Here is a 24,080-nt window from a genome sequence, read left to right as displayed (position 1 = left end):
GATAGATAGATAGATAGATAACATCAGACAGTGCACTATAGACCCCCTGAGGAACAGTTCCACTCATTCTCTACCATAGGAGAGGAAGAATTGTATAAACTTGTTAAATTATCTAAACCAACAACATGTATGTTAGACCCTATACCATCTAAGCTCCTAAAAGAGGTGCTTCCAGAAGTCATAGATCCTCTTCTGACCATTATTAATTCCTCATTGTCATTAGGATATGTCCCCAAAACCTTCAAACTGGCTGTTATTAAGCCTCTCAACAAAAAACCACAACTTGACCCCAAAGAACTAGTTAATTATAGACCAATCTCGAATCTCCCTTTTCTGTCCAAGATACTAGAAAAGGTGGTATTCTCACAATTATATTCCTTCTTAGAGAAAAATGGTATATGTGAGGATTTCCAGTCAGGATTTAGACCGTATCATAGTTCTGAGACTGCTCTCCTTAGAGTTACAAATGGTCTGCTCTTATCATCTGATCGTGGGTGTATCTCTCTATTAGTTTTATTGGATCTTAGTGCTGCGTTTGACACAATTGACCACAACATTCTTTTGCATAGACTTGAACACTTTGTTGGCATCAATGGAAGTGCATTAGCATGGTTTAAATCGTACTTATATGACCGCCATCAGTTCGTTGCAGTGAATGAAGATGTATCATATCGATCACAAGTGCAGTATGGAGTACCTCAAGGTTCAGTACTAGGGCCGCTACTCTTTACGCTTTATATGTTACCCTTGGGAGATATCATCAGGAAACATGGTGTTAGCTTTCACTGTTATGCTGATGATACTCAGCTCTATATTTCTTTGCGGCCCGGTGAAACACACCAATTTGAAAAACTAATGGAATGCATAGTCGATATAAAAAACTGGATGACGAGTAATTTCTTACTGCTAAATTCTGAAAAAACAGAGGTGTTAATTATAGGACCTAAAAACTCTGCTTGTAATAACCTAGAACACTGTCTAAGACTTGATGGTTGCTCTGTCAATTCTTCGTCATCATTTAGGAACCTAGGTGTGCTACTTGATCGCAATCTTTCCTTAGAAAGCCACGTTTCTAGCATTTGTAAAACTGCATTTTTCCATCTCAAAAATATATCTAAATTACGGCCTATGCTCTCAATGTCAAATGCAGAAATGTTAATCCATGCATTTATGACCTCAAGGTTAGATAATTGTAATGCTTTATTGGGTGGTTGTTCTGCACGCTTAGTAAACAAACTACAGCTAGTCCAAAATGCAGCAGCAAGAGTTCTTACTAGAACCAGGAAGTATGACCATATTAGCCCGGTCCTGTCAACACTGCACAGGCTCCCTATCAAACATCGCATAGATTTCAAAATATTGCTTATTACTTATAAAGCCCTGAATGGTTTAGTACCTCAGTATTTGAATGAGCTCCTTTTACATTATAATCCTATACGTCCGCTACGTTCTCAAAACTCAGGCAATTTGATAATACCTAGAATATCAAAATCAACTGCGGGCGGCAGATCCTTTTCCTATTTGGCGCCTAAACTCTGGAATAACCTACCTAACATTGTTCGGGAGGCAGACACACTCTTGCAGTTTAAATCTAGATTAAAGACCCATCTCTTTAACCTGGCATACACATAACATACTAATATGCTTTTAATATCCAAATCCGTTAAATAATTTTTAGGCTGCATTAATTAGGTAAACCGGAACCGAAAACACTTCCCATAACACCCTATGTACTTGCTACATCATTAGAAGAATGGCATCTACGCTAATATTTGTCTGTTTCTCTCTTGTTCCGAGGTCACCGTAGCCTCCAGATCCAGTCTGTGTCCAGATCAGAGGGTCACTGCAGTCACCCTGATCCAGTACGTATCCAGACCAGATGCTGGATCAGCACCTAGAAAGGACCTCTACATCCCTAAAAGACAGCGGAGACCAGGACAACTAGAGCCCCAGATACAGATCCCCTGTAAAGACCTTGTCTCAGAGGAGCACCAGGACAAGACCACAGGAAACAGATGATTCTTCTGCACAATCTGACTTTGCTGCAGCCTGGAATTGAACTACTGGTTTCGTCTGGTCAGAGGAGAACTGGCCCCCCAACTGAGCCTGGTTTCTCCCAAGGTTTTTTTCTCCATTCTGTCACCGATGGAGTTTCGGTTCCTTGCCGCTGTCGCCTCTGGCTTGCTTAGTTGGGGTCACTTCATCTACAGCGATATCGTTGACTTGATTGCAAATAAATGCACAGACACTATTTAACTGAACAGAGATGACATAACTGAATCCAATGATGAACTGCCTTTAACTATCATTTTGCATTATTGACACTGTTTTCCTAATGAATGTTGTTCAGTTGCTTTGACGCAATGTATTTTGTTTAAAGCGCTATATAAATAAAGGTGACTTTGACTTTGACTTAGATAGATAGATAGATAGATAGATAGATAGATAGATAGATAGATAGATAGATAGATAGATAGATAGATAGATAGATAGACAGACAGACAGACAGACAGACAGACAGATAGACAGATAGATAGATAGATAGATAGATAGATAGATAGATAGATAGATAGATAGATAGTCAAATTTTTTCCTCTTTTAAGACGATGTCAGAAACACCTAATGTCAGTCGAGTTTTGCGTCTGAGAATCCAGGCCAAACACAGAATAATGCATTTGTCTATGCTGCAATAGTTGCTGCTTCCTCATACCCTACGATAACAGTGTGAAGCTTTGATTAAAACGGGAACAAAGCTCTCTCAGAACTTCACTTTGGGCGAACGCTGAAGTTTATGATTCTCAGACAATAGCACATGTAAAACTTTCCCCCTGATTGACTGACTCGAGCACGGCTTGTTTACTCATGTGTTACATTTATTGTATTACACAATAGAACAACACTGCAGAAACTGGTTTATAGAATCCATGATGAAGATCTTACAACACCCTGACGCAGTGAAAATAGACAGAAAGTCATTTTATCTAGGCAGGCCTGGAGTGTGCACACAATTTAATAAGTAATCTTTCTAAATTTTGTCAAATGTATAATTTGTCAACTTTACTTTTACTCATTAATCATTAAAACAGTATGATCATCTAAGAGACACACATAAAGCCAACCCATCAACTGATCATGATTGGCTGAAATCCCTTGACAGTGTCAAAAATGAAAATTCATGAGTCTGCGCCACATTTGACCAATCGGAGTCCAGATCCTTCCGTGAGGTCATCTTAATCACTTCTGGGCAATACAGGAAATTTGGTCTTTCTCACACCAGGACGGTGAAGCTGAAGGCAGAAGAGTTTGAAAACGAGATTGGACGCATTTGCAATACCACAGTACAGCGCTCTTGTGAAGTAATTTCCACGTTATGCAATATTCTGTAAACAGGTGGGAAACTGTGAGATAGACGCCACAGAAGAAGATACATGAGTGAGGGGCTTCATGTTGCATTACAGAATGGAAGGCTGTGTTATTTCACCTGTGAGTACATCAGAGATTGCACTCAGTTTTGAAGAAGTACAATTTAGTGAACCTTTATATAAATAGGTAAAAAGCAAAAATGGGGAGAGAAAAAGAAAATCAGAAAAATGAATGAATTTGATTATGTATTTTTCAGTTGTCAGAAGAATTAATTCCGTATGATGCAGATGCTCGGCCGATATATGACTTCTACCCGTATCTCAGCACTGACCCTCAGACTCATCTTGGTGAGTTTGAAGTTTTGTGTGTGTGTGTGTTTAAGTGAGTGTATATATATATATATATATATATATATATATAAATATCCTAGTCGACATTTGAAGTGTATCAAAACCTAAAGCCAAAATGCGTTGTCATAGGACAACTTTGGACAACTTTTTATGATCCACTTCACTTGATTATACAACTGTAAGATACTGATGATGCTACATAAATAAATATATATTGTTGTAAATTAATTTTGTGATGATTCTCTGTTTGCGGTTCTAAATATTCTGAACTGGTTTGTTGGATACTGAAACTCAGTGTTGTGGGTAACACATTACAAGTACCGTGAGTAACATTATCAAATTACTTTTTTCAAGTAATGCATTACTCTTTAATATACAAGAAAATATCTGAGTTAATTTTTCAAATGCGTAACGCCAGTTACCTTTTTTACCAATTTATTGATTAAAAGCTGTCTTGTCTCCATGTTAAGAGAAATCAGGAGTACGATGTTACTTTAGTTCTAGAATAAATACAAACATGCATTATTTCATCATCATAATAATAAAAATAATCTGATTTAGCTTTCCTCAAAATTAATAAAAACAGTTAAAAGCTACTCAGAATATGACTCAAAGCTGAAATAATTAAATATGTTACATAATACAAATATGCTTTATGTATCTGTATCTATATATCTTCGATGATCCAGTTCAACCTTACTAATAAGCAAAAATTACAGAAGATAAACTTTCATTTCTTCTTCTTTTTTATAGCAGGAGAGTGTTGAACTTTCTTCTTCTGCGTTCTACTGTACAGACGTGAATTTACATTTCCTTCAGCCTGAGGCTTACGGTGTGAAAGGGCTTTTTATATTTTTTGTAAATATTAAAACAAATGAGGAAGCTCAGCCCACATTTAAAAAGTAGCAATATTTTAATGCATCACTTTTAAAAGTAACTTTCCCCAACACTGCTGAAACTAAACTAAACTAAAATTAAATTAAATTAAATTAAATTAAATTAAATTAAATTAAATTAAATTAAATTAAATTAAATTAAATTAAATTAAATTAAATTAAATTAAATTAAATTACATTTTAAAATGCATTTCCCCGACAACTTATTTTAAATTTAACTTGAATTTATTCTCCGTTTTTGTCATGTAGAAAGTGGCTGGGACTACACAAGTGTTCATGGCCATCACAGTGAATTTGAGCCTCCCCAAGGAAACCATTTCACTGAGCTGCACCCCAGCACATACCGCTTCGGAGACACGGAGGCCTTCCACCCATCCGTAGATTCACTTGTTCCTGTCGTTCCTCCACAGGTTAGTATCTATCTATCTATCTATCTATCTATCTATGAACTGATTAACTGTCGCCTTTCAACAGAAGTACAGAATTCGTTCTATTCTATTCTGTAAAATAAGAAAGATATCAAAGGTGTGCTCAGTTTACTTTAGCTTTTAATCTGCACAGCTATCAATATTGGTTCAGTGTCTGACAGTGTACTGTAATCAGAGGAAAGGTCTGAAAGAAAGAGAAAGAGAGATGTGCAGGATGTGCGCGGAGGAGACAGAGCGATTGCTCAATGCTGTCTTTTCCTGACTAAAGACTGCTGCTGCACACATTCACACAAGACCTGCGAGCCGGAGACACTCACAGTCTCTGAATCTGCTGCAAACCAGGAGTTTTGAATATGCTAGGGTATTAGCATTTGATATTTGAACATACATACAATGGAGCTCATCAATCACTGCCACAAGGTCTAGTCAAGAAGACTCTTTTGTTCACCAAACCTGCGTTATTTATTAGAAATGTTTCTTAATCAGCGAATCACTGAAGACTAGGGTAATGATGCTGACAATTCAGCTTTGATCACAGGGATAAATGACATTTTATTGTATATTATACAAGCACACGAAATAAACACATAGTCAAATTGGGCTTCTCCATACAGTTTAGCTCGTGTTTCTCTTAAACCACTGAAGCACAGACCCCGCCCACATATATTCGAATGATTTGATTGGCCGTGTAAATCACAGTTTGACGCTTAAACGAATGCTAAGCTCTAAATCTAAGCCTAAGATCTACTTGTGTCTAGTTGTGGCCATGTCTCAATAGCTAAATGCTGTCTATGCTAATATTGTCAACGAAGTTGTAAATCCATCTGTACTGTTGCCGGAAGTTACAGAAATAAACCTGGGCTTCAGTTGACAATCCAGTGTAGACAGTATCAGTGATGATAATGGGTTCGCTTTGATCTTTTTAAATCATCTAAATCATAACTTGCTCATGCAGCACCAGAAGAAGCAAGCACCAGGAGAAACCAAGTTTGATTTAATATAAACTTTCATTCTAGATACACCGCTCTAAATATAATTCAGTGATTAACAGGCCAGCTCTAAATGTGCTTGTGATTCTGCTGATAGAAATGAAACTTTTGTGGTTCTCGGGGCTGATTTGGAAGCAAAACGTGATGCGCACTTGATCTGTGAATCCGGGACCACACCATTGTGTGTCCCTTTCTGTTGACTCTTGAGTTTTTGCACTTCCTCTTTCAATGTAAAGTCATTCTGTGGTTTCCACGTATTTGATATTTATACACGATCATGCAAAACCAGCATTTTTATGCTTGAAAATAAGTGTGGGGGAATGTCCGATTGATATACTAATCACAAAACATCACCTGATCATTTGCATTTGTTTGATATTTAGCTGTATATTTTGCATTATATCTAATATCCATTGCAATTACCATTTAGACAACACAGACTCTTGCAAATGAATGAATGCCAAATTCTCTGGAATCATGAATTCATACAATCTCTTTCGTTGTTTTTGTACGGCCTGCTCATGCCCCAACGAGGGTTATGATTAGGTTGCAGTTTCGTAAAAAAAAAAAAAAAAAAGTAACTTAAAAATTGCATGTTTTTGTTTTGGGAAACTGATGACGAATTCATGTGAGGTTTGGGTTATGGATGCAGTTTGGGTGGCACTGTTACCTTGTCCACTGTCCCTGGTCTCGAGTCCCGACTGAGCCAGGGTTACGTTTCCTCCCCTTGTCAGGGGGTTTCCTTTGGTTTCCCTGCAGTCCAAACACATGCATGTTAGGTGGATTGGATACAGCTGACTGCCATAGATGTGTTGAATTGTGAGAACTTGGACCGAGTTGGGTGATAGCATTGATTGCTTTGATTGTATGACTGCATGTTTTAGTAAAAGGAGCCACAAAAGCGTTAAGGCAAGACTGATGATTTCTGGTTTGTCTCTACAGTATACTTACGTCCCCCACCCACTGTACCAGCGGTCCCCAGTCCCCCACTGCAGTACTGATGATGAGGACCCCGGGGGGCGCAGTCCACCGTTCGAGGTGTCCGAGGGTGAGGAGGACAACGACAGACATCCGGGCATCTCCAGCTCAGGTGAGCTGCAAACGTAAAGGTCTTGAGTCCAAGACACCGTTCTTGGTGTTGTTGTGAACTAAACGTACTTAGGTTTCGGCCTGGACTCAGATGAACTGGTCTCGGCTGCTATAGCACAGTACAGTAGCACTCTTATGATTTCTGTAGCCTGATTTGTTTTACTACTAGTTTTAATGCGAAATGGACATGAATTATCATCTCATGTAACCGTTCAATCAGTGTTTCAACCACAGACAGACGTCATTAAACGTCACGTCGCATTCATTTACCACAGACAAGTCATCAGACTACAGCTCGTTAGTTCGCAAGAGAAATTACGTCTAGAGAAGAGCATTTTGCTAAATATTAGACTATACTCATTATATTTGACTTGACCTGTTAGTGATGTCTTAATTATTTAATATATGGTTAAATATATTATGAAACAAGTTATGACGGCTGTGTGAATGAGTATATTTAAACAACAAATAGACCTTTTTAAGAGGTTAATTTAAAAACTGCATTATGTGCAGTTTACATTTTGGCATAAACGTTTTTAAGTTGAGTCTTGATTATTATGTTAAAAAATTAATAGTAATCAAATTTGAGTTTAGGCTCTGTTTTTAATTGCAACCTCATAGTAGGCTAATGTAAAAGGGCTCCCTATAGTTAGAGCATAAGCTAATTTTAATTATAATTTGATTTATTTAAAGAAAGAGCAATTTGTTTAGTAAACCTGTATAAATGTTTTTTTACCCCAAATACTAGATTAGTAAAAAAAAATAAATAAATAAATACATACCTTCAGAACAACTGAATCAAACCCAGTCTTTCTATGTGAATATAGATAGAAAATGTAGAAAAGACACAAAATCTTGTTCCACTGAGATGAAGGGAAACATTGTTTTTAACTACGTCAAAGTTGATTGGGGTTATATTGACCCCAAGGACAGATCGAGGGTTAAGCCACAATATTCCTTTGACGTTAGTATTTGAAGAAAGACATCATCTGTATCAAAAGCAATGAGCTGATGGGATTGTGTGCAATCCAAACTTTAAACTGAACATCAACTTCTGCAGGAAGCAAGCGGAAGGTGCGCCTCTATCAGTTCCTCCTGGACCTCCTGCAGGACGGAGACATGCGGGACTGCATCTGGTGGGTGGACCGAGAGAGAGGCGTCTTTCAGTTCTCCTCCAAACACAAGGAGACACTCGCCGGCCGCTGGGGCCAGCAGAAGGGCAACCGCAAGAGAATGACCTACCAGAAGATGGCCAGGGCCCTGCGCAACTACGGCAAGACTGGAGAGGTCAAAAAGGTGAAGAAGAAGCTGACGTACCAGTTCAGCGGCGAGGTGCTGAGGAGGACGACTACGGAGAGGAGACAGTATCATCACTGACATTTGCTTTAGATCCAGGGTCTCGCACCTACAAAATTCACAAATTCTCTCCTGCAGCAAAACATATAATCTCAGGGATATGTAATATGTATAGTGAAGATAGGGATGTAATATCGGAGTAAATGACAAATGGACAAAATACATTTTTAAGGTTAAAGTTTCTGTATTTGCAAAAGACTACACGCTGTAACTGATAACTATTTTTTTTTACCTTTAAAGTGCTTTTATTTCACTATTGTTACATTTCAATTGTCCAGTGGTGTGACAAATTAATTGTTAAAATTATATTTCATGTAATCTCTGTTAATATATGAAAATTGCATGCATAATATTAATATGATTTCAATATCATTCTTATAATAATGTTACACACATGGTAATGACATGTTACTACTAAGGACATTTCAACGTGTTTTGACTCCCATACACTTCAGCCACACAAATAAGTCAAGCTTTAACTTATTTTATGCTTATTAATGTGAAAAATCTGTCTTTATGTTATGTGGAGGTGTCACGCCGCTGAATAAATGAACCTGGAAGTCCTCCTTGAATATAGCTTATTTACTTTTTCTCGTGTTTGTAATTGGCAACAAAGATCCTTAAGAGATTGAGATAAAGAGATGAAAATGAATTAGACAAGTACAGTAAGGCACAAGCATGCAAACTGGTTAATAACTAATAACAATGCAACTCTTGATAACTCGCATATCTGTTTTGGTCGTGCAAGTATACAAACGTCAGATTTTTACTACGAATTACGCTTTAAATTACTTTATTTAAAAATATATATATTTGGCAGACCATGATATTAATCGACGATCCAAAAATGTACTTTCTAGTAATTAGAAGAATGAATGTCTCCTCTAATGATGTTCCTCTATGCTGCCACCTAGAGGACCACCAACAACATGCCTCGCGCACAAAAACAAATGATTCTCAGAACCACGTGTGATTACAGTGCTCTTTAGGGCTTTTCCAGGTATTTTCAACATTCAAAACATTTTGGTTTCTGTTTTTAACAGGGAAATAAATGGTGGGCTGATAAAAAAAAAAAAGAGAGAGAGCAAAACAGAAACCAGAGAAATGATAGTACGGTCTTTTGATTTGTGTATGCGGAGTTAAACAGAAACTGAAGTATGCAATTTACAGGACACAGCTACTAACTCAACATAAAGGACACATCATAGACTGCACGGAAAGTGTGTGCAACTTTTGTCAAATTTATTATCACATTGTTTTTGTTCAGTTCTTAAGTTAACAGTAAAACAGTAAGCTGTCTGAAAACAGTAAAACTTAAAAACTGGACGTGCGTAACAGAGGCTTGTGCTGTAGAAATGAACATCATGGTTAAAACAGAGGCATAAGAAAATATCACATGTGCGGTGTCCTGCTGAAAAAGGACATGTCAGGTGTATTATGCACCAGGAATATTAAAAATTCAACATAATCCGTTCGCTCCCCTTATAATGTTCGCACACCGACAACAAGCAACAAATCACCCTCTAGAGTCTTTATAAGTATAGAATAATTATCTTTCGACAGATACAAATATTATCAATCACCAGAAATTGAAAATAAGATAGATTAGTGCAAATGACACTTTAATATCGGCATGAGGTTATTAAATGCACCATATTTAATGTAATACATATTTCAACTGTTGTTCATTGTGCCGTCATTTAAAAATCTAGAAACACCGCTCTCGGTTCAGGTCCAGCTGGAAGGATGGCTTTGGGAATAATGACACGATGTGCACTCAACAGCTTCACGTTCAGTTGTTGGCGGCGTCGGCGTGTCTGGGCCAGTTGTCTTCCTCAGAGGCCGAGTCCAACTCTTCCTCGGGTTCTTTGGGAAGAGCTCTGGAGCACAAACATACACAAATCAAAGCGTATTTACTGGCTCCTAAAACAAAACCTTTGAGTCAAATGACAGAAGCACTTCTTATAGGTTACTCAGAAGCATGCATGCATGAGAATCTATTGAAGTGGCTGAAGATTTCAACAGAGGATTGGACTGGTTCATTGAAGAACCATCTCCAAAACACATGGGAAGATTGCTAACATCTACAGTACATTAGCCACTTCAGCTTTGAAGAACTGTAAAAACCAGGCTGTACCTAACGTAGCGTGGTCCACACTTGCCCTGGACCACCTCTTTAGTCAGCTCCACAGCAATGATGCCAGATTGAGGCACCTCAAACATGGGCTCCAGCAAGAGCTTCTCCTGAAAGACCAGAGATGACACACATCAGAGATTTACAGCTGCAGGGGTGCCTCCAACCCCATTTGACCACACTTGAAGCAGCTACTCAAGGTCTTCAGGAAGAATAGAAACTTCCAGAGAGAAGAGTTAATCTCTATTTGACGTTGGCCCTCAACGAGCACAATCGGACAATGTTGACTTAGGCCGCACTTACATTACATGGTTTAAGTAACCAATTCTGATTGTTTCTGATTGCACAGATCGGATATATGACCCAGGAACGTGTAATAACTGTGTAATATGTGGAAATAAATCTGATATATATCTGCCATTAGAGACATCGGATATTCCCATCAACGTGAGTCGTATGGTACTAAAAAAGCGATTGTGGCAAATGACGTTTATGCTTTTCGAGGCCAGTACTAACAGTGTTGCCAGTTGCTGTTTCCCAGCTTATTTTACAGTTGCAATGGATTGTTTTTTAGTCCGCAGGATAAAGTGATCTCTTCCCCTTGCTATTTCAACAGAGGGGGATTCCCGCTAAATTGGAAACCTGCCGAAAAAAAAGTTATTAGGGTAGTTTTGATTAGCAATTGAGTCGGTTTTGTTTTGCAGACCTGGAAATCCTCACACAGTGTACAGTGTAAATGCAGATATTGGATAAGGGTCACCTTAAAAAGAAAATGCAAGCTGGTCGTCAAAAAATAAATAAATAAAAATTTGGATGTAGTTAACAAATCATATTTGGCTAAAAGGACTGCTATGTAAATGTGGCCTTACAGAATTCTTGTGAACGATGATTGAATGAGGATATGATTCCGGTTATTTACCATGATCGAGCGGAGACCCCTGGCTCCTGTCTTCCGTTCCAGTGCCAAACGGGCGATTGCCCTTAATGCATCTGGAGTTACATTCAGCTCGCACTGGAACAAAAAACACAAAACCAGAAGATGAACAACTAGACTTACTACAAGAACAACTAGAGGTCTATAAAATATGGGTTACAATGATGTCAGTTGGTGTACTTTGGGGGTGTCAAATCCTGCTCCTGACGGGCCACCTGTCCTGCGGGGTTTATCTCCAACCCTAATTAAACACACCTGAACCAGGTAATAAAGGTCTTCAGAATCACGGTCAAGCAAGTGTGTTGGAGCAGAACACTGTAAGACATTGGCCATCCTGAAGCAGGAATGGACACCCCTGGTGTACATACAGCATGATATACATACTTTATCCATACTGAAGAGGGCCTGATACTGAGGGACCACTGCATTACGAGGCTCTGTAAGGATCTGCACCAGCATCTCCTCGTCCAGACTGTGCAGTGGCACCACCACAGGCAGACGGCCTACAAACTCTGGGATCATGCCGAACTCGATGAGGTCCCGTGCTTCAACGTTCCTCAGGAGCCGGTCCTTTTCCTCAATCTCTGCCATTGCATCCACTTCATTCCCTGAGCAGTTGGCCAGATCTGCAACTGCTGCAGCTCGACGCCCTTTTCCCAGGTTAGAGGGTGTCCCAAAACCAAGATACTGTAGGGGACGTCAAAAAAGCATAACACACTCTAATCAGGCCAATGTTGGAGAACCAGTAAACAATTATATTATACTGTAGAAAAATAACCTTTTCGTTTTTCCTGCGGCTGATGATCCTGTCCAGTCCATTGAAAGCACCCGAAGCCACAAACAAAATGTTGGTTGTATCGACTTGCACTGTCTCTCCTCTCAACTTCCTGCTGTTCTTCTCTGGAACATTAATGATTGTTCCCTCAAGTAATTTAAGCAAACCCTGAACAGACACACATGAACATTGACAAATTACACAATGCAAAAAAAAAATAAAATAATAATTCTGCTGGAGCTTTCTGTTCTGCTACTCGTTCAGGGTTTGTGTGCTCCTTCACAGATTGATTGTTAAATATTTTCTCAGAAGCAAGGATGCCTAAGACACAACAGCTAGCCACTGGTGTACCTCAAGGTTCACTTCTCGGTCCTCTTGTGTTTTTTGATATAAACAATACAGCTCGCAACAGTAACAAACAATTTTCCTGCCTTTTAGGTTTGTCTATAACGATTCACAGCATTCAGCCGGGCATGACAGTAACAACACAAGCTAGGTCAGCAATGAATAGGGTTGGGAATCATTCAAAATTTCCAGATCTGGTTCCGCCTAACGATTTCGGTTCCATTAAAATCATTAAACCATTATTAGAAAAATAATTATAGAAAAATGCACAATACTCAATGCTCAATAATATGGTTTATTACTTACTGTTTACTTAATTTAAACGTTGGCAATGTCAAAATTGTTGATCTTCAAAAGTAGGTTTGGGTATTGTTAGATATTTTCAGGTTTCAAGTCTGGTTACATTTAAATGAACTATTATTATGTTTTTTTTACTTTTTTACCTTCATTAAATGTAGTGTTGCTGGAAGGTAATATAATGTTGAGTGATGCTAGTCCATCAATCAGCATGAGCTTCAAAGTTGATGTTTTTTACACTATCAATAACATTTTGCTTTTCAAGCAGCAAAAAGCTGATTAAGACACTTGTTAATTTCCCTAAATTAATGAAATATAAACTGTTATACTTTTAACCATGAATACACAAACTCCATAAAGCTCCCATTTTACAATTAATAATGCAGTCAGGAAAATGTGTGATGAAATGAGTGGCTTCCACATTTTTAAACATTTATAATGCATGAAAATAAATATTTTCTATCACTTTGTTTATCAATCTTGAAATGACCTGTACTTTAAATAATCTAACCCTCATACTTGCATAACAATAGCAGTCTATTTATTTAGCGGTCCAAGTTGAAGTCTGTATGTATATTATAATATAATGGAAATATAATGTAATTTAGTGGCGGTAGGTGCTGCCGGTACATGTACAGTCAGACAAAACGACATGCACAGTTATCAAAGACACGCGTACAGTCGAGGAAAATGACGTGTTCAACAGTTGAAGATGCGACGCCACACTGTGCCTCTGCACATCATTGTAATCATTGTGCTAAGTAATAAAAGAGGCAGGCCGGCATTTCTGTTATCTGGTTTGTGACATCCTTTACGGTAAACGCTGAATCATCACAACACCAGCGCGAGGCTGCTCACAGCGCTTGGTCACGTGTCGCAGCCGAACCGTTTTCGGAACCGAAACTTATAAATTGCTCACGGTTCCGGTTCTTTTCAGAAAACAGAACCGGTTCTGAATGAGAACTGGTTTTCGGTTCCCAACCCTAGCTATGAAGCCAGTGCTTGATTATCAGCTGATTGTCACAGAGATCTGGTCATGCAGATTAGTACGCTTGAGCATCAAGATTAGACTCTTCTGGTCCTTTTTTCCTGTTGTATAGGTGCATGTTATCTCAAACGCAGATTGCTGCAATGCTCTGTTGGTCAGCCATCTGGCATGTGAAATTAAACTTCAACAAATGATTCAAAATGCTACGGTACATCTGGTCTTACATTGTGCATTACTTACATATCAATACTTGTAAATTAATTATATTAATATCTATTTAACAATTCTGGCTGTGCGTTCAGGCAGTAGCTCTGATTTAGAGATTAACAGCAGTGTGAAGTAGTGTAGTAGGCCAGTAACTCAGTGTATTGGCAGTGACAATCAAAGAGCTTTGGGAGAGATGAATGTAGCTGAAATATAATCACAGACCTGCTGAACTCCTTCGCCCCCAACATCTCTCAGCTGATGAATTCCAGGCACACTGCCAATCTTATCCACCTCATCCAGGAACACTATGCCTGCAAGAGAATGACAAACGAATGACAAATCACAGATGGCCAAAATGGAAAGGATTTGATTTTAAAAATAGTAAGTTAAACTTTGAAAGAGGAATCAAAATGTTTCAGTGAAATGTTCAAAGGTCACACATGGAGGCGTTTCCATTTCAGTCAGCTTCTGTTCCTTGTAATGAAAGATTATGACATTGCTTATTAAATGAAAATATTACACATAGGTGGGGCGGCATTGCTTTAGTGTGCTTGCTTCATGGGAATGCAGAACATATTTGTACAAAGTTACAGAATTAGTTCATCTACAGTAGAATGTGTGTGTTATTTTCCTTAGATGAAATGCTGGAAATGTTGAAGTCTGAGAGCCTGACCTTGCTGTGCTTTCTCAACTGAATAGTTAGCATCCTGCAGAAGTTTGGCAATAACAGACTCGATGTCCTCGCCTACATAGCCCGCCTGGGTCAGGGTGGTACAATCACAGATGGCGAAGGGAACATCCAAGCATTTAGCCAGAGTCTGGGCTAGCAGGGTTTTACCTATGGATGTCAATAGCATGCAAAAGATTTCAAAATACCATGTTTCAATACACATCAAAATTAACAAATATTAACATTTCATTAAGCTGAATTTAATTCAGACTATTTTGTACTGATAATAACAATAGTTTTGTGGTTTTCTCTCATAAAGAGTAGACTTTGATCACCTTCTTGCTGTTCTGTCTTTAATAAACGTGAATAAATATAAACAAACAAACTAAAATAAATAAAAGTGCTAAAATAATTTATTGCACAAAAAATGTCTGGGTAATATTTCTACCAAAAATCAAAATGAAAACAATAAGATATAACAGGGCTCTAGACTGCAACCACAATGGTCGCATTTGCGAGAATATATTGAGAATGTGCGAGTTCAAATTTGACGTTGTCGCATTTGTGCTACTGCATGCGATGCACTGCTCTAGAGTGTCTTCTCCATACGGCGAGTGCTCCAGAGCCGCGGGGCATTGTAGCAGGAGTCAGATTTCATTGATCACGTGAAGAGAGCTTCAAGGTGCGAGTGGCAAAAATTATGCAAATAATAAGGAAATGACGGCAGACAGAGGATTTGGTTTTCACACTAAAGTCAAATAAAAGACCAAACAACCATTTCCTAAAGTGCCCTTCTGCATCATCATCCCGTGCCCACACAGAGACGCAGTTATCATAGAAAGAATCAGCGCAAAGGATCATGGGGGCCCAAAGTGTCCATCGGCTGTTCCCTTCGAAATCCTTCATTCCAAAGGACCCTTTGAAGTGGCCAGTTTACAGCACTTTGGTTTGGGATTACTCTTCAATATGGTGGTGATGATTGTTTTCACTCCGAGCTGCCCTTCAGAGGGCGATATGAGTCTAGAGCCCTGTATAATGTCTTGCATTAAGAAAATGAAGCCAAATTTAGGGCCATCATGATTTTTTCATTATTTGCATGGCGATTACGCACATTCTCCCTCAAATTCTCATTATTGTGATAAAAAAGATAATAATAATAATTACGAGTCATTATCACAAACAGTTTGCTAAATTGTTAATTTATGTTAATTAATTAATGTTTTTTTTCATATATAAAACATACTTTGTGAAATGGACTTCATAGGTATTTTTCATGAAGCGGACCCAAAAATTTAGATTGGCTTTCAAAAAAATATTAATCCATTCAAGTTTAGGTAACTGTTAATTAAAATTGTAAATGGCAGATCCTGGGATGTCAGCAAGAATACACCAAATATTATTCAAACGGTCCACCAGTTGTGTGGAAATCCTGTACTCACCTGATCCAGTAGGTCCCAGCAACACAATGTTGCTCTTTTCCAGCTTAATATCAGTGTGGGCGGAGTCAAGCACGTCCCTGCCCCTTTTGTCTCGAGGAGCTTGCTGATTGGTCTGCTGCTGAACAGACGCACCCAGAGCGTTGCCATGGGGACTGATGCCAGCGATCTGAAGCAGCTCTGAGGAAACAACCAAACTACTTCACATCTCCATCCAGCAGATCATGTGTTATTCATTTAAACATCAACAAGCACCAAAATTTAACAACCAAACAGATTTTCAGTCAAGTGTGAAATGTGCTGTTTGCTTTTAGAGTAAGAGATTGTTATCTTTCATTGCTTAAAAAAAAAATTATAATTCTGGACATTCTACAAAATATTTAATTTGTATTTTAGGGATGTATTAAAGGCAATTATTAATTCTGGGTGAACTACTACTTTAACAAAGTTCCTAAATTCGAAACTATTTCTCGTAAATTCACAGGTGAACTACTTTTATACATGAGCTTGCTCATATATTCATTTCACATCTCAGGATCTAAGTTAGGCTAGAGGTCACTATTACACAAGCCATAATTATGTCATCAGAAGGGCCTAGTCTCCAAGCCCTGTACAGAGTGATCCTGCCATCCCACGTACACACTATAAATAAGCAGCAAACGGACAAGAGCCCCAGAGTGAAATCTGAAGGGCCAGAGACCATTCGAGCTGTCACTAGGTCATTGTGACACTTTATCAGCGACGGACCAAACTGATACAGAAGTGCCCCACACACAAGCACAGATGGCTGATATGTGGACACGTAAACAAGGAGTCATGTGTCAGCAAACAAAATATGGCCACAGGAAAGTTCAAATATGTTGGGTGGCAAATAACTGGGCGGGAACCCGGAATCTCTTTGTGGGGTGGTGTTGGTGCAGTGGATAAGACACATGCCTTTGGTGTGAGAGACCCGGGTTCGAATCCACTGTGAGACACCACAGAGCAAGACACTTAACCCCTAGTTGCTCCAGAGGCATGCGACCCCTGACACACCCTATATAGCAATTGTAAGTCGCTTTGGATAAAAGCGTCAGCTAAATGAATAAATGTAAATGTAAATGTTGGGTGATTTTACTGCATGTGAAAGTGAAGTACACAAAAGAATCACCTACTTGTAAACTTGTATTCATCTTCACGTCTTCTGATGTCTAACTCTACAGAGAAAAGGAGAGTAAGTAAAGTTAGCATGACGAGCACAGCATGAGTTGTGTAAAAGTAACAGCAGGAGAAAGTTCAGACGCTGACTCTTCCTTTAGGTGCCTGGAATACTATCCTGACCCACAAATGAGCCAAAGAACAGCGCATTACAGCCTTTATCTGCCATCAACTAGCATTCAGGCTCAGGAGGATTAAGAATATTTGCAAGGATGCGTTAAATTGATTTGAAGCATCAGTAAGGACCTTTCAAAAGAATGTTGTTGTTTTTCAGGAGAACAAACATTTCTACTCAACACGTAGTCAAGCAGATTCAAAATGTTTAATGCAAACACTGAAATACTCTCAGTCTAGTTTTTCACTTAAATTATAAATCGATTATATTCAACTAACTTCAGCGTTTAGGTAGCCAGTTTTAAACTATTCATAGAAATCATCATGTTTTATAAATGTTATTAATGTGTCAGGTAACAGGACAAGGAAGGATCAGAAAACAAATCTAAAGATACTGTGTTTTGGAAAGCTAATGGCCAAATATAGTGTCTTTTTTTTAAATTCTTATTGTTTAAGCTGATATCATTTGGAAAATCATCGCGGATATGTTTATTATGATTTTAGCTTGCAATCCAAAAATTAAATTGGGTCATCATTTACTCGCCCTCAAGTTTCTTTTGTCAGCTGAACACAAAGCAGGTGTTTTGAAGAATGTGCGGGACTTAAGTTGACGGTAGCCATTGACTTCTATAGTATGGAAAAAAAAATACTATGGAAGTCAATGGCTACCGGCAATGTTCTTCCAAATATCTTCTTTTGTGTTCAGCAGAAGAAAGAAACTCATACAGGTTTTGAACAACTTGAGGATTTTAGGCATCAAGGCAAATTTTGCAATTTTATCGCAAATCTCAACATGATGTAAGAAAAATAAAATAAAAAATACTACTGTGTATTGTTATATTGGTGCATTAAAATGAAAATGATTGCATTTTATTATTCACTGTGCTCATTCACTGAATAACAAGTGTGTGTGCGTGTGTGTGTGTGTGTGTGTGTGTGTGTGTGTGTGTGTGTGTGTGTGTGTGTGTGTGTGTGTGTGTGTGTGTGTGTGTGTAATTTTAAGTCATGTCAGAACAAATAAATGTGGAGATATACTGAATGCTGTTGAAAGACTTTTAGGTTTAATTTTTTAACATTAGACAGACAAAACATGAACAACATGTTAATTTTTACAGCATTTAGTTTTATTGATATATGGCAGATTATGGTATAATACACACCTCTGGGAGAGAGGGAGCTCTGTTTGTCTGTTTCCGCTTGCTGTGGGCCTGCAGCCGGGAGGTTGTTGTAGATCCGTTTGTAATGATTATAGACGGCCACTGCCAACACTTTCTTGGCGTATGACTGGCCCACAACATATTTGTCGAGGTAGGCATAAATCTAAAGAGGTTGAGACAACCGAAGCCCATGTGAGAGATGATTACTGCATTTCTGCCGTCACAGGATTAGCTTTGACTAGTTTACTTTCAAAACCTTGATCTAATTACACGAATATCAACTTAAGATAATGTAATAATGTCTGCATGGTGTGATAAAGGGTACCTTTTTAGGAGGTGGAGGGGGTTTCTGAGCTGAAGCTAATTTAGCATGCTCCGAGCTCTCCGCTTCCTTGTTCAAACTCTTCTTGGAGTCCGTCTCAGACAGAACCACGAAGAAATGATGGCACTTCTCACATTTCACAAACCGTGTGGAGGCTGTGTGGAACAAATACAACATGGTTATTACAATACACATGACCGTTACATCAGCAGAAGCACTGGGAATCTCTACATATCATAGTTTGAGCAGTTAATACAGATCCTGCAATCGTCTGTATGCTTTTGCTTCAGGAGCCAGAGTTTAATCTGGGCATCATGTGGCGACGAAACACATTATTGTGCTATTGTGTTAAAGTAACCAAACGCCCAGGTCAATGACATGACATTCGTTCTTTGCCCTACCTACAATTAATTAAAAGCTACATTTTATTTATAAATTGCATTTAATGACTTGAATACATCTAATCTAACCTTAATGTGTCACCGAATTCATTTAATTATGTTTGCCTTTATATATGTATACTTGTGTGTATACTGTATATTTTATATGTTTGTGGGAAATATACTGAAAAAGTGGTATAACTACTTAGAAATCCTAATGATTTAAAAAAAGTAAATCTTTTGTAATTATGCTTTAGAAAGAAAAAAAAAAAAAATAATAATAATAATAATAATATATATATATATATACACACACACACACACACATATATACAATAGATAGATAGATAGATAGATAGATAGATAGATAGATAGATAGATAGATAGATAGATAGATAGATAGAGAGTTGTCAGTTATAATCATCAAAAGTAGAGCTACAGGAACACTAAGGAAAATCCCAAATTCAATATCTCAGAAAATTAGAATATTGTGAAAAGGTTCAATATTGAAGACACCTGGTGCCACAATCTAATCAGCTAATAAACTCAAAAAACCTGCAAATGCCTTTAAATGTTCTCTCAGTCTAGTTCTGTAGGCTACTTCTGCTGACTTGACAATTGTCCAAAAGACGACCATTGACCTCTAACACAAGGAGGGCAAGACACAAAAGGTCATTGCAAAAGAGGCTGGCTGTTCACAGAGCTCTGTGTCCAAGCACATTAATAGAGAGGCAAAGGGAAGGAAAAGATGTGGTAGAAAAAAGTGTACAAGCAATAGGGATAACCGCACCCTGGAGATTCACAAAGAGTGGACTGCAGCTGGAGTCAGTGCTTCAAGAACCACTACACACAGACAGATGCAAGACATGGGTTTCAGCTGTCGCATTGCTTGTGTCAAGCCACTCTTGAACAACAGACAGCATCAGAAGCGTCTCGCTTCAAAAAGTACTGGACTGCTGCTGAGTGGTCCAAAGTTATGTTCTCTGATGAAAGTAAATTAAGCATTTCCTTTGGAAATCAGGGTCCCAGAGTCTGGAGGAAGAGAGGAGAGGCACACAATCCATGTTGCTTGAGGTCCAGTGTAAACCAATGATTGTTTGCGCTGCTATGTCATCTGCTGGTGTTGGTCCACTGTATTTTCTGAGGTCCAAGGTCCACACAGCCATATACCAGGAAGTTTTTAAAGCACTTCATGCTTCCTGCTGCTGACCAACTTTATGGAGATGCAGATTTAATTTTCCAACAGGACTTGGCACCTGCACACAGTTCTTATCCCTGTCCTTAATTGGCCAGCAAACTCGTCTGACCTTAACCCCATAGAAAAATCTACGGGGTATTGTGAAGAGGAAGATGCGATATGCCAGACCCAAGAATGCAGAAGAGCTGAAGGCCACTATCAGAGCAACCTGCGCTCTCATAACACCTGAGCAGTGCCACAGACTGATCGACTCCATGCCACGCCGCATTGCTGCAGTAATTCAGGGAAAAGGAGCCCCAACTAAGTATTGAGTGCTGTACATGTTCAAACGTTTCATGCTCATACTTTTCAGTTGGCCAAGATTTCTAAAAATCCTTTCTTTGTATTGGTCTTAAGTTATATTCTAATTTTCTGAGATACTGAATTTGGGATTTTCCTTAGTTATCAGTTATAATCATCAAAATTAAAAGAAATAAACATTTGAAATATATCAGTCTGTGTGTAATGAATGAATATAATATACAAGTTTCACTTTTATAAGGGAATTTGTGAAATAAATCAACTTTTTGATGACATTATAATTATATGTATATATATATATATATATATTAAAATATTGCGTTTTAAAAGAAAACAAAAAACATCAGTCATGATCGACAGAAATCATGTGGTTGTTAATGTTTTTATGAAGAAAATATATCATACCATTTTTCTATAATAAATAATTCATTCTAATTATATCATATATAAATATTAATTATCTATTCATTATATATAAAAACAAAAGTTATAAAATAAATCTTATAAAAAATAAGTCTCAAGTCGCTGGGGTGTATTTGTAGAAATAGCCAAAAATACATTATATGGGTCAAAATTATTGATTTTTCTTTTTTGCCAAAAATCATTAGGATATTAAGTAAAAATCATGTTCCATGAAGATATTTTGTACATTTCCTACCTTAAATATATCAAAACTTAATTTTTGATTAGTAAAATGCATTGCTAAGGACTTCATTTGGACAACTTCAAAGATGATTTTCTCAACATTTAGATTTTTTGCTCCCTCAGATTCCAGATTTTCAAATTGTTGTATCTCAGCCAAATATTGTCCGATCCTAATAAACCACACATCAATGGAAAGCTTATTTATTATTACTATTATATTCTTATTATTATAAAATTGACCCTTATGACTTGTTTTGTGGTCCAGTGTCTCAAATAAATGTGTGTGTAGGGGAAATGTTTGAAAAAAAAAATATTGCGCAAACATTTGTTTCAAAACGATAGAAAATAACATTAATACAAACAGACATTTCTCTCCTTTAAACAGGATTTTTCCTTTCTTATACATTTTTCATCTTCATTTTTTTAAGGTGGATACTCTTGCAAATGTCATTTAATACTCACACTTTTGTAAATAGCACCTGAACAGAAACTGACTGGTAATGTGGAATCTAGTTATTGGTGTCATTATTAAAACCTAACGAATATGAGAAGAGTGATACTTACACACAAAAGTCTCCACGTGTGTACAAACATCTCCACATTTGGGACATCTGAGCTGACTGCCACCTTTCCCTGAACCTCCGGCGCCTGACGCCCGCTTCCCGCCCGCCTCACCTACACCCTTCTGCAGAAGCACAACTGTGAAGATCTCACACATCACACAAACACTCACGTGAGCGAGACACGGAGACCGAGAGTACCTTTCCACCATCGTCTTTAGCAGCCGAACACACCGCTGTGTGAGAGAACGCCCTCATCAGCACCAATGCCGGAAGACGGACCGCTCTAGTGTGTCTGAAGAGCTGAAGACGCGAGCGAGAAACACCTGTCAGGAAAACACCATACATTACCAAACAATTAAACTCAACTCACTCACATGTCAGTTCAAAAATGTCTTAACGAGAGATTTGTTTCTCACAGACATGCCGCTTTCTGCTTCACAAGACATTAATTGATGGACTGCGATGTGTTTATCAGCTGTCTGGACTCTCATTCTGACGGCACCCATTCACTGCTACATTACAAATCTGTTCTGATGAAGAAACTAACTCAGTATTTCAGATGGCCTGAGGGAGAGGACATTCTCAGCAAATGGTCATTTCTGGGTGAACTATTTCTTTATGTGTATATTATATCTGTAATAACACTCTTTTAAATGTCTGTTTAAGTGCACTTCTTTTACAGCACAACACTAACACTGTGATTGGCCACAGAGGTCACCAAAATACAGTGAAACTAATGTTAACTGTGAAATAAGATCCCCAGAACATTGCCCTGAGGATTTTAGGACTGAAACTGTCCTAGATGAGGATAACCAATCTTAAAAGTGTACATTCTGGGATTCGCTGGGAACTAAAAACTGCCGGCTAGCCTTCATCTGGTGTTAGGAATCAGTGTTGAGTGCACTAGAACAGTTCCTGAGCTCTTTATTTGAGTGTTGATGGTTCACTCACCTCTATGGACAGACTTTATAATCACCCTCACTGCAGCTCCGCACGAGCAGGACATATTGAAAACCAGATCTGATGAATAATAACACATTCACACATTGCAGAATATTACTACATACTGATAAATAAATACAAAATAAATATTAATAATAATACAAATAAAGTTGTAAAGTGCTCCCAGATGAACTGAGAAGCTCAAAGGCGAACTGAATGTAGTGCTCGAGTGAACGCGCTGCTGCTGTGAGTGACGTCACTCACTGGAGTGTGTCCGAGTTTCCTCTCGAGCAGATCTGTCTTCCGGTAACCGGCAGGATCCGAGCGCGATCAGAGCGAGGTTCACGGGTTCGTGCCAGGGTCAGTGTCCGCTGCTCTCGGGAGCGATGTTAAAGACGTTTAGCGTTGATCGGCTGATATAACCTATGCTGTCATCATCAGCGTCTTCTTCTTCGTCTTCTTCTTCTTCTTCTTCTTCTTCTTCTTCTGTGTTTACTGGCGGTTGGCAAACAGCTTCCAGGTGCATTACCGCCACCCACTGATCTGGAATGTGGCCTATATCATCTATATGAGGATCTATATCACTATACACACAATATAATAATCAATAATAATAATCAAATAAAATCAATAAAGGTATCTCTGCTGTCATAAAGTAGGTCAGCGGGACGTGCTTGGAGAGATAGAGCTCTGTTTGTGTCACGTGATGCTGAAGGGGCGGGGCCATCGTGAGGCAACCTCATTGGCTGTTTCCTGTTAGACATAATATCTCCAAGGAATCTACAAGAAATTTACATAGACGGTAAAAGAAATGGACACAGTGACCCCGTTGGATTCAACGGAGAAAAATGAAGTCAATTAGAAGCACGCACTTCCTGTGGGTCGGGCGTACTGCGCAGACTCAAACTGAGCTTCATGACGTAGATGTCACGTGAGCAACCTGTAAGTCTTCTAATCGCTGTGCCAAGAGAAATCTGAATCACCCACCGAATCTGGCAGAGGAGG

At 38.4% G+C, this 24,080-nt stretch overlaps 2 protein-coding genes across 3 annotated transcripts; one reads left to right on the top strand and one right to left on the bottom strand.

The window, feature by feature from the left end:
* Positions 1-3,269: 3,269 nt before the first annotated feature.
* LOC132124652 (transcription factor PU.1-like) lies at positions 3,270-8,851 on the top strand. Its single transcript, XM_059535770.1, has 5 exons — positions 3,270-3,483; positions 3,620-3,710; positions 4,859-5,019; positions 6,969-7,116; positions 8,176-8,851. The coding sequence occupies exons 1-5, from the start codon at positions 3,445-3,447 to the stop codon at positions 8,490-8,492; spliced, it is 756 nt and encodes a 251-aa protein (XP_059391753.1). The 5' UTR covers positions 3,270-3,444; the 3' UTR covers positions 8,493-8,851.
* Positions 8,852-9,692: 841 nt separating this feature from the next.
* LOC132124637 (ATP-dependent Clp protease ATP-binding subunit clpX-like, mitochondrial) lies at positions 9,693-23,736 on the bottom strand. Of its 2 annotated transcripts, none has more exons than XM_059535751.1 (15): positions 23,340-23,736; positions 23,085-23,153; positions 22,332-22,456; positions 22,135-22,255; positions 19,051-19,202; positions 18,729-18,888; positions 17,412-17,453; positions 16,261-16,437; positions 14,825-14,989; positions 14,374-14,462; positions 12,318-12,482; positions 11,924-12,226; positions 11,525-11,617; positions 10,609-10,715; positions 9,693-10,351 (listed from the first exon to the last, which is right to left on the bottom strand). In XM_059535751.1, exons 2-15 carry the CDS (start codon positions 23,137-23,139, stop codon positions 10,264-10,266), a joined length of 1,842 nt encoding a protein of 613 aa, XP_059391734.1. In that variant the 5' UTR covers positions 23,140-23,153; positions 23,340-23,736; the 3' UTR covers positions 9,693-10,263. The 2 variants fall into 2 exon arrangements, with proteins under 2 accessions (XP_059391734.1, XP_059391735.1); XM_059535752.1 differs by lacking the exon at positions 23,340-23,736 and adding an exon at positions 23,238-23,268.
* Between the last annotated feature and the right edge of the window lie 344 nt (positions 23,737-24,080).

This window comes from Carassius carassius, chromosome 43 (assembly GCF_963082965.1).
Source record: "Carassius carassius chromosome 43, fCarCar2.1, whole genome shotgun sequence".
NCBI lineage: Eukaryota > Metazoa > Chordata > Actinopteri > Cypriniformes > Cyprinidae > Carassius > Carassius carassius.
Note: the sequence above shows the minus strand (reverse complement) of the source record. Positions and strands in the feature narration are given on the sequence as shown.